The sequence below is a fragment of the Falco biarmicus genome, chromosome 6 (genome assembly GCF_023638135.1).
Source record: "Falco biarmicus isolate bFalBia1 chromosome 6, bFalBia1.pri, whole genome shotgun sequence".
Classification (NCBI taxonomy): domain Eukaryota; kingdom Metazoa; phylum Chordata; class Aves; order Falconiformes; family Falconidae; genus Falco; species Falco biarmicus.
This window is the reverse complement of record NC_079293.1, coordinates 3,021,984-3,033,847: the sequence shown is the minus strand read 5'-3', so window position 1 is coordinate 3,033,847 and position 11,864 is coordinate 3,021,984. Positions and strand designations below refer to the sequence as shown.

The window sequence follows — 11,864 nt, the reverse complement described above, 5'->3', positions numbered from 1 at the left end:
CATAGGAGATGACTGCATACAGAACTGAATTCCTCTCCCTCCTGTTTTACACTAGATAAATTAAGGTTAGCTCAGATCAGCTCCACATACCTCTCGTAACACCGTGCTGTACCTGAGATAATCAGCCAGATAGAGTACAACCGTTCCTGCCCGTACTGGTGAGGCACTAGCCCAAACCATCCTTGGGCACTGGAGTTGTGGTCTGAATATCCACGTCATAGCTATGAATACCATGAGGCATAGTTGTTAAATACATAGCAACTGGCTACTCATGCCCTTAGCCTGGTGCCTTAACTTCTCTCCTGCACTTCACTAACAATATGGATGACTATTAATGAATTCAGAACTCACCTCACTCACAGTTTCTAGCCACAAGAACTTACTAAAGGACAACAGTTTTCTCTAGTAGTACCTTCCAAAATTGTTTTTGTTCCATGCTGAACACAAGATGCGAGTATAAGAGTGTGTGTGTGTGATACTTCAGAGCCAGGTAATTAGGATACTTGGCACAGGAGACACTAAAGCTAAACTCCTTTCCAGCTCTCTGTGATCTGATTTTGATTTACTTCCAAAAGCAGATCACTCACACTCAGGCAAACCAGAAACCTGAACTTAGATGTTATGCTTTCCAGGCCAGGACACTAGCCAATGAACTACTTTTATTCCCAATAATGTAGTCTATGCAGCTGAAATTATGCCCAAAAACAATCCAGAAAATATGACAACCAAAGTGGGAATACTGCACAGCTGCACAGCCACTAGCTCAGCTCAGAGGCTAAAACAAAGGATGTGTGGCACGAACAAGGGCTCAGTATAGTGGACACTATTTTGTATCTGATAGGTGGTCGCAGAGGGATGGTAACGAAAATATTGGCAAGGAAATCACATATCCCTTGTACAAACTGAGCACAAGCATACTTGCACCCTGTTTGAGAGAGACATGGCACTACTCAATAGTTGATGTGGCCAGCATTGCTGATAATGCGTATTGAGACTGCTAAGTGGCTGTTCTGGTGCCGTCACTAGCAGAAATTCCGCGTTCTTCTTTGATGTACGAGCTTCCGTTGCTTCTTTGGGTCCTTAACATTCTATTGTTCCTGGACTGCATTTCATTTAACTCCTGTTCGCTACCTACATCAACAAGTTAAAGCCATAGCTAAACCCCACACACAACGTGCTTTCACCATAGCACTACTTACTAACTTTCTTCAGAATGACTACTGACACACAGTAATTTTTTTTGCTATCAGTTATACTCATTAAAAGTAAGAATAAATCCATCTGTGGTCAACAAAGCCAACATCCTGGAATTAGTCTGTTACAACAGTGAAGATACATTTTAAAGTGTATACTCTGCAGCTGAAGTGTTTTCAGCATTTAGCTCAGAAGGTATCAGCAAAGTCCAACTGAACATATCTCTGTGCTCTGAACTGCTGCTATGCTGACAGTTTTTTAACTCAAAGCAAAAGATAAAGCTCAGGAATTTTTCTATGCTAATCTTGAATTTAAATCTGGTCTACTGCCTATTTATTAGAAGAGATGCTGCCATTCTACCATCACAAAAATTACTAGTTGCAGGGGCTGGATTCTTATGCTCTTAGTCATCTGAACGAATAATTTGCTCAGCAGTGTTTTTAATTTCAATGGAACTACTACTTGATTAAGACATGTTTCAACATGTGTGAGGTTACTTTAGAGAGGCATTGAGAATTCTAAGTGTAAAGTTTTTTTTTTCTACAGGTAAAACAGTTTATTTTAGAGATATTTCTTTTTCTCTTTTAAAATAATACCACAGTATGTAATTTACAGTGCATGCCAAACTACAGGGTGACTTTAAAAGTGTTCTACTAATACTTCTATAAAACAACAGGAAAGCAAAAGAACATTTCCTCCAGGAATCCAAAGTATTTGATTTTTTTCTTACCCATGGAAACTTAATTTCACTACATGGAGTACTGCAATAAAAATGTCACATATCTTATTAATGCAAACAAATGAAACTGCCTTTTTAGAGCATGAACACCATGGCTTAAGTAGGTGGTAGACAGTTCAAGAGGAAGAAAAGCAATGTAATGCTGGTGCAATTACAATCAGTCATGAGAAGTTAAACAATAACTTTTTTGTATTCATAAAATATCAAAAAGAAAAATGGTAGAAGAGAAAACAGCCTTAGGGAAGATTTTGTTATACAGAAACAAGACCTTCCTAGTCTCTAAGATTTTGTGCTGCAGCCAGTTTTCCTTACTCACATGAAAAAAAGTTCAGAGGTCAAAAAGCCCACTTGCAAAAGGAAAGCGAGCAGAATTTGCACTCATGCCTGACACCTTTACTCTGACAGTAAATAATAGGCGGCAAACTTCCCCCCTCCCCCCAGTTGCATTTTTAACAGCAGATACAGAATTAGAAACCCACAAGCTTTCAATGTCAAGCAAGACTCTTCATTTACTTATTTGGGGTTTGTTGGGTTTTTTCCTCCTGTTTGTTTTTAGATTTTACAAGCGAGTGCAGCTTCATTGCTCTTAACCACTCTGGCAAATGCAAAAAGTTCTTCTATACCTGAGGTATAATTATTTGCCTGTCATTATGATGTATGAGCTTCGATCCCAGCTAAATGGAACAGTTGAATCAGGAAGCCACGGCAGCCTTACCTGCACCAATCACACGCTCAATTTTAATACAAGAGGCATCTAGCTCCTTGGCGAATTGATGGACAGCTCTATTTGGGTCCTCGTAGGTTTCAGGGTCAATGTAGGTTTTGGTGCCTGGAAATTTAACTGTAATGATGTAAGAAAGCGTGACTGTGATGAAGCAAAGGTACTTATTGTGCAGCCAGCCCAGGAATTTCATTATGCAGAGTGCTCCTTGGAAGAGTGAACCTACTTCCACGCTGCCTGAGTCAGAGCCGCTCTGAGAGGCAACCTTAGTTTTAGACATCATCTGCAAGCATGCTGACACAAGTACACAATCCCATCACCACAAATGACTAACATTAGCATCTGCATCTCCACCTTGAAGCAAAATAAGTAACAAATATTAAATAGTGCTCAATGGAATGAATGCAAGGGTTGAGGGGGAGCAAAAATAAAGCAGGGGAAGGGGTATAAGACCAACAGAAGAGGTGAAACTTTCTCTTCTGTGTAAGGACAGCAGCTTATCCTCTTTTCCCAGGTTGCATAAACAGCATTTCTTTATGTTATCTCAGTCTTCTAGTGGGATTTGAGAGGCTCCTCTACCTGCTTCAATTTGCTTAAACTACTGAATAGGTTATTATTTACAGACTGTAGCAATAGCCAAGCTAAAGTATTCACAGCACCTAGATTTTATAACCTTAGGTATATTTCTTATACCTAACATACATTAGGTATGTTTCTTGCATTAGAACACAAACATGAGAAACACTTGTCATCAACTTGTAAAGGCATAAGAAGGGAAAGTGGGGTTTGTGGCACAATTATTCCCTGTCTCAAGCACCGAAGTGAATAATCAGCAGCAACTTTCTCCAGTATAGCACTTGGAGCTACTCAGGCAGTGTAGCACTTTGGCCAGCATGTATTTTTTTCCCTTAGTTTGCTGCTGATTCAGGAAAATTATTTTTTGCTCTTCTGGTGAAAGTAGAGCAACCCTGGCAATGTATTAATCAAGCAATTTTTATGAAATAAATTCAGCTCACAAGGATTACAGTCTTGAGCTGTAATTGAATCACTGAATTAAAACTCAACTTGAAAATGCAAGAGTGTTCCTCTGCTAATTGATATACCGATATACACGTATCGGATCAAAAGTCAATACAAAACATAAATAATTTATGGTTGCTTTATAATCTTTTAATTGAACGTAAAATATCTTAAATTTTAAAACATACTGAAAAATTGCTTAGCAATCATGAGTATTTATGTTTCAGATTGTATTACTGACCAAAAAAACCCTAAACCCTCAAAGGAAAGAAAAATCTAGATAAATTGTTTGAGTAAGCTAATGAATTTACAACCAGAGAAATTATTTGAAATGTTGCCCAGGTGTTATCTGCCACATTATGTATTTAAATAGGTGTTCTTACAATTGTATTGATAACACTGCAAATTCTTACAATTATAAATATTTATTTCTTAAAACCAAGAAAGACTACAGAGAAAATGAGAAGAAAGCAATAGGTTAACTTCCTATAATAGTGCTTTCAGACAGGGACATGGAGAAGGAGCCATCCTCTTCTGTTTGCAATAAGGGGCCAGGATTGGAGGTAACCTTGCAAATCTCAGGTGGGCGTCTGATGGTCATTTATTCAGGCTGTCATAAAACATTTTGACAGGCCAAGGCTATCCTGGCATACCAACGCGAAATAATGCTGGCCTGGATTTGAAGACATTTTTAGAAGAAAATGGTAGGAGGAAACCAAACATAAATCTGAATTGCTTGACTAAACTCCTCAGTTGTACTTGTATCTTCAAGTGTAGCACTTGAGGTCACAAAGAGTTGAGGGGGACTGAAAGGAAATACGTGATACTCTATTAAATACAGTGCTTTAAAGCCTGCGTTAAAAAAGAACGGTTACTTCTAAATAAGTGATTGTTGTAAGTTATGTTTTTGAAAACTCAGTCTGGCACCTCAGGACAGAAGAAGGTTGTCTAGATGCTATGGAGCAAAAGGACACCAAACTAGTGTTCACAGCTCTGTGACCAAGCTGGTGACCACAGACCTGGGTTCCGTCTCATTCTGTACATGGTTATAAAGTAAGTTTAAATACTACGCAGTCAATCAACAGAGAATGAAACACTAGCTTGGCAAAAGTGACTTATATTTGGTGCTGTAATTTTAAAAAGACTGTGTATGATAACTGCTCTGACTGATTTGCTGGATAACCACATTTCTTGAAAGTAAACTGAGCGAAACGGACACTTATAAAGTCTCACCATTTTTGGATCAACTATTAATCACTAAGTAGCAGCTTTCATATTAAGTCACTTACGTTTTCATTGAAGCAAAAAATGTCACCAATAATGGAGACAAGGAAAGAGATTATTTAGCTAGCATATTCTTTTTGTTTATGTACTGACATACAATGATACATAGTTGATCTTTTCCTTCAAGGACATAATGGGGGATGCTAAAAGTGAAAGCAGTAGCTCTTCTAAAGACATGAAAAGCTTAAAATGCATCTGTGAGAGGCAAATTTCAAATCTATCACTCCCAGAATAGCAACATTTAAGTAACATCAGATTTTTGATGGATCCTTTAAAATCAGCTGCACTGCAAAATGTGTGATAAATAATTCCTATGCCATTATTATTTTCCACCTTTTTTTGCACAGATTACGAATTGATTTGCAAAAGCTGCAATGATGTCACTACTTAGTTTAATACTGCATTTAAATGATTTGGGTAGTAACACACCCAAACCCAGGGAGCATGAACAAATTCCAGCTGATCTGATTTTTTTCAGGGCAGAAAGGTAAAACAGAAGCCTGGATCTGTCTTTGAGTAGAGCTTTGGCTAGAACTACTTGTTTAGAGGCATGCATTAGAAAGATGTGATAAATTTGTCACTAGTGGCTACTTCATTCTCCATGTGACATTACGTTCTGATAATAGCGCACGATTTTAACATTATTTAAAATAAGCCATATTGCTTTCATTTTTTAAAAAAATGTAAATCTGATGGATTTAAGCTGCAGCTGCAATTATTGGTAGATAAAAAAGGCTACAAACAGCATAACATGACTAAATGGCAAGTTTTACTGATACGAGAGTTATCACGTATAGGAGAAGACTGGAAACCCAGGCATTGTTCTGTGACAGAACCTATATTCAGTTTAATTTTATTATGTGAATCTGCAATTCTGGATTTTCAAAATAATTTTGCAACTTAGTTTTAGCATGCTTCCTGAGTTAATGACTGATCCTAAAATAAATGAAAACATTTTTAATTTTTCATGTCAAAATGATATTACAACTGAAATGAGAAAGGGCCAAAATAAGAATTTAAAAAAAAATATTTTGATAAAACTGAAACTATTGTTGCATAAACCTTCCTCTCCCTTTAAATTTTCAACTGTCATTAACCCAAGAAAGATGTATTTTATTGAATTTTCCCAGGGTTCTAGCATAAGTTCAGATGTTAGATTTTAACGAGAGGCTTCAGGTACTACTCTTAGCCAGGCAAGCGATTCTAGAACAGAGAACAGTAATGAAGTAGCTGACCTTTCTTTTCATATTAAATATTCAATTTTTAAGGACATTATGTTTTGTACATTTGAAGCTACAATATTCACAGCAGCAGAAAACAGCTTTTTAGCATAACAGCTTCATTGTTAGGGTGGTGCAGTGACCCACACTTTCTTAATCTGAAGTTTGCTTGAGGTAAAGATCATACAGTCACTTAGCCAAAGGTCTCTCAAATACTGCGCCTCAGAGGGATCATTAGGATGGTGTGAAACATGTATTCAAAGCAACCAGGAGGGGGGAAAAAAAAAGCAGAATGAAAACAACAGTATATCACACACACGTATAGAAATCAAACCATCTGTGTGAGCAATGCTGACTTTAATCTGCATCCTTTTTGTGTAGGTCACGTTTCCAGTATTTAACCTTCCACCTGCTACTTACACAGCATTTTTAAATTTCTTAGGGCTTTGTCTTTCATGGAGTGTTGTTTTAGTATTGTCTACACTATTGCAGTTTGAAAAGGGGGAAAGAAAAAAAAAACAAAACACTTACAATGAAAGTAAAGTTCTTCATCCCCTTCCTGATCAGCTTTGCTATAGCCACAATGCCTGAAAAGAAAGACACCAGTTTCACTGGGAATTAAAGACTTCCTCATATCTAAGGTCCTGACAACATCAGTTCTGCAGGCTGGGATTTCCAGGCACTGAGCACCTAACTGCTGTAGGCCCTTTGAAAATTTCAGTTATAATTCTCTTGACAGCAGAGTTTTAAATAAATCATGAACAGTTGCAATCAAAAGGCTTTTGTACCAAATACCAGTTGGGACAGGTCCTAAAGAGAAAATTCTAGTTCTGGTGAAAAGCTTCTGCAGATAAGACAGAGGATTAAAGAACTTGAAAGTAGAACACTGTTTTACATGAGGGTATTCTTAAACTTACTGCTTTGCCTCTTTTTCTTGAATGTAAAGTCATTTAAAGGCTGATCAGATAAAGTGTCAGACTTCTCCACGTGAGAAAACTGAACAGAAAGACAGACTTTGAGGAGTACAGGTAAAGAACCTGCTAGGGGTTCCTCTTACAGCACATTTACATAGGACAGAAAGAACATCTTGATTTAAGTGTGTCTTGCCAAAGTAAAAGGATGAACTGTATAATTGATAACGGGATTTAAATGAAATTTGTCCTTACGAAAAATTACTACCATTTCAATTTTGCAAATTACTATCTCAGATTAGACTATGTGACTATTAGACTATTAGACTTTACAAAAGTGGGGTCATGTGCTTATGCCTGTGCAAGGTGCAATACCTTCTCCCGATGATGAATCCAAACACCATGAAGACCAGAATGATGGTTCCTGCCACAGCAACCACAGCTATAATAATAACAGGATTCTGTTCACTGGAAACAGCCGTGGCTACAAATGGAGCACAAAGCAGAGATTAGTTTAAAATTATTCCCTACAAAGGAACTGCAAAAAAAATAAGTCAACCATCATGAACTGCAGACCATTAGTTTACCTTTGCCTGGAACCATTACATTGATAATCTAAAGAAGGGCCTCCATTGGAAATTCATCCAAATGCTGGATCAGCTAATGATCATCTACAGGGAATAAAAAGGAGCTATTCTGGAACTGACTTGGCCAAAGTGGTGCAGCCATTAGCCAAAAGACAGGAGCAGCACCAGCCACTTCCAACCCCTCCTACGGCTGCGCTGCCTTCTGTTTTGCTCAGTGATTGACTCCTTCCTAAAAGAGAATACCTCTATATCCCTGCAAGGGGCACAGCAGGAGAGTAATCCCTGCGGAGCTCTGCTTCTAGCCTCCCCTCTAAAACTGGTTGAAATTACTTCGATGGCACCCAGGGAAACAGTGTCTTACCTATAAAAAGAATGTTTGAGATGAAACAATAACTATTAACACAGATTTCCTAGTTAGCATATTTCTATCTCTTACTGTTATTAGTAATTGTAATTGCTATTATTATTCATCATTTGTTTCTGTTAGCAATGAAAAGGTGCTTCCACGCACACAAAATGGAATTCTTCACGCTGCAGAGAATTTACATGCTAAAATATCCACCCATTATTGCTGTTGTAATTCAGATATGCCTGTGCTATTAATAAATGCAAATGTATGCATGACACATTAATGTAAACCGAGGATGTAAATACTTAGCCCGAGAAACCTCAAGGCTTGTTAAATACATTGCTTGTCCGACATCTAATGAGGGTGGCCATGTACTCCGGTGCATTAAATGAGCACAGCTTTACTGAACTCTATGCTGGTTTGTAACAGCGAGGCTCTAGCCCTGAAGACTGTAAAATAACGGAGGAGACATCAGGTAGTGGTGCTGAGTAAGGGACTGTGAAAGTGTGAGTCACCTGGAAGCAGCAGAGATATCAAAGAGGGGGGAAAAAAGGAGACCCAACTGACAGCTGATTAACTAAATCATTGATGGTATGTTAATATGGTTAAATGCTGGTAGTGGTAACTGAACAGAAATGTCTACACAAAGATTTGATGAATTCCACAGAATCAGGTTCATGTTGCAGACTTCAGAGGTTCCCCTAGAAACAAAAAACCCGGTCTTTTCTTTGCTTTATCTTGGGAGAAGTGAGCCAGTCCACATGATTTATTTAGTCACTGACACTGACGTGTACTAACTGCTTCCCCCCAGAATAACAAACCCCTTGTTATACTACACAGATATAGAATAATCTGCACGGGGGGCAAATATCTTTCTCTCCCTTCAATTTTATTTCCTAAAGAAACCTTGCAATTTTTCTGTGTTCTACCAAATGCAGATGAGGAAGATCTCGTTATTCATGCAGGTCTTTAACTGAAATGAACAAATACTAATCTTTGAGTAACTACAACTTTCTGAGATACCCAGGTCACTAGAAAGCTACTACAGGCCTGCATGTATCCCACTTGTGGAACTTTCAGGCAATCAGTGGTCATTATCTCATGCAAGAGAGTAGGGGCATAAGCAACACAACTCAGTTCCTGTAACTTCACCAGGCCATCCAAGCAGACAATCCCAAACAATGTCAAATTTATGCAAAATACAGCATGTCCTAAAACTGTTCCCTTCTGCCTTTGAACTTCAGTGCAAACCTCACTTGGAAGACAAGAAGAGGCAGCTACTGCCACAATGGCCAGGCTGCAAAGCTGCATCCATCTAACAGAGTTTGGAAAAATACCCAGCCCAGACTGTCGCCTAACCTAGCAGCCAAGTTGAGTGCATGGAGGTTGACATATGTGAGTGGGTCTCTGCATTACTGCCTCACAGATTTTGGGTACTGGCACATTCTAGAAGCAAGGTGAGGATGTTATTTGGGTTCTGGAAGATACTGGGGACATGGTACACTGGCCAACTGCTAAGGTAGGTGAGATTAAATGTATGATGTATTTTTACATTTTAAAAAAAAAAGGAAAAAGGTCCGATTGTGAGCATGGTCCAGTACAAATTCAGAGATGCCAGTCTAAGACACTACCTCTGTTCAGGTACCCTGTGCTGCTTCTCTCTTCTGCGCGATAAACTCAGTGTGTTAGTGTACGGGTGAATCAGAAACCAGCTTCTGGAATGATCACTGCAGTTTGCCAGAAACAGAGGTGCTGGAGTGTTCTTCAAGGAATGCTTTTGAAGTGTAGATGATCCCTTCAGGGGGTGCCTGGCATGGTTACCTGTCACTGGTGCTGACACAATGGTGATGGCAAGGAACCACCAGCAGGACAGGGAAGTCTGCCCGTTCCTTTGCTTAACCTGTGCTCAGAGGGTGGGACAGGGATCTGGAACTTGGGCAATTATGGTATTTGTGTATCCAAATGAAGGAGGCAATGCTTAATTTAAAGGAATTTAAACAATCGTTTTTTTAAATACAGGGTTGTAGGGATGGGGAATGGATATCCAAACACCCTGTAGGATTTAAAAAAGATCAGCTGTAAAAGCTGTGCTGCTCCTCCAGTGATATTTTCTCATGAAAGCAACCTGAAACGTATGATTTCCAGAAAAGAATTCCTAATGAAGTCCACCATGAAAGCTTCAATGATATATTGGATTCATGTAGGCCAAATATTACTATAGTGGGTTCGTGTGGCAAGGTTTTGGTAGCAGGGGGGCTACAGGGGTGGCTTCTGTGAGAAGATGCCAGAAGCTTCCCCCATGTACAGTAAAGCCAATGCCAGGCAGCTCTAAGATGGACCCACCGCTGGCCAAGGCCAAGCCCATCAGCGATGGTGGTAGCACCTCTGAGATAGCGTATTAGGAAGGAGCAGGGTGGGAATCTGCACCAGCGAGAGAGAGGAGTAAGACTGTGAGACCAACAACTCTGCAGACACGAAGGTCAGTGAAGAAGGAGGGCAGGAGGTGCTCCATGCGCTGAGGCGGAGATTTCCTTGCAACCCGTGGTGAAGGCCATGGTGAGGCAGGCTGTGCCCTGCAGCCCGTGGAGGTTAATGGTGAAGTGGATCTCCACCTGCAGCCTGTGGAGGACCCCACGCCAGAGCAGGGGGATGTGCCTGAAAGAGGCTGTGACTCCATGGGAAGCCCACCCTGGGGCAGGCTCCTGGAAGGACTTGTGACCCCGTGGGGCAGCCTGTTCCTGAAGGGCTGCACCCCGTGGAAGGGACCCATGCTGGAGCAGTTCATGAAGAGCTGTAGCCTGTGGGAAGGACCCATGCTGGAGAAGTTCACAGAGGATTGTGTCCCGTGGGAGGGACCCCACGCTGGATCAGGGGAAGAGTGTGAGGAGGAAGGAGCAGCAGAAACGACACGTGATGAACTGAACGTAACCCCTGTTCCACCGCTCCGCACAGAGGGAGGAGGCAGAGAAATCAGGAATTAAGTCCAGGAAGAAGGGAGGGGAGGGGGAAGGTGGTTTTTTTCTGATTTGAATGGTAATAAATTAAACTAATCTTCCCCAAGACAAGTCTGTTTTGCCCGTGACAGTAATTGCTGAGTGATCTCCCTGTCCTTATCTCGACCCACGAGCCTTTCGTTGTATTTTCTCTCCCCTGTCTGGTTGAGGAGGGGAGTGATACAGCGGTGCTGGTGGGCACCTGGCATGCAGCCAGGGTCAACTCACCACAATTACTTTCTTAAATATTATGCTTTATGCCTTCTATAAAAAATTCTAATAGTGTAATTTCAGACATTAGGAATAAATTGTACATCTGCATATTACTTCAGCCTTGCTTGATTTAAACTGATTCATGGCAAAAGGAAAAAGCAAAGTCTTCTTCACGCTAGGTTGTGCTCAGCTCTTTTACCTTAAGAGTGACAGCTGTAACAAGTGGCAAAATTTCCTTCAGTTACAAAAAGCACAGGATCGCCTTTAGATCCACTGGCTACAAGTAATTTAATGTAACTTTTAAATACTTAGTGATTGACAAGACAAATTTACCACTTAAATGATATTCTACACATTTATATTTTCTTCTTGAAGGACTTCGGTCTCTAATAACAAGCAATGATTCCTACAAAAAAATGCAATGATTAAAGTACTTTGATCTGTGGAAAACAGTATAGAACAGAAATATCCCGCCTTTTTAAAGCATTGTTACTTCATAATTATGAATTTTTTTTACATAAATATGTATGCAATTCCCAACATGTATGATATATGCAAATACAGGCATAAAATATGTATATTTTACGTATCAGATGATAGTAATGGAATGGATGTTGTTCCTCAGATATTGAG

At 39.8% G+C, this 11,864-nt stretch overlaps 1 protein-coding gene across 7 annotated transcripts in view; it reads right to left on the bottom strand.

Moving 5' to 3' along the window:
- The window catches only part of EPHA7 (EPH receptor A7), a 170,421-nt gene that overhangs the window by 28,412 nt on the left and 130,145 nt on the right, over positions 1-11,864 (bottom strand). For 6 of the 7 annotated variants that reach the window (XM_056343939.1, XM_056343934.1, XM_056343940.1 and 3 more), the window contains exons 8-10: positions 7,465-7,573; positions 6,710-6,765; positions 2,649-2,774 (exon numbers count right to left, since the gene is read on the bottom strand). In XM_056343939.1, the coding sequence (XP_056199914.1) occupies positions 2,649-2,774; positions 6,710-6,765; positions 7,465-7,573 (291 nt within the window). The remainder of the gene's footprint in view (positions 1-2,648; positions 2,775-6,709; positions 6,766-7,464; positions 7,574-11,864) is intronic. The other variant, XM_056343935.1, reaches the window with a different exon arrangement.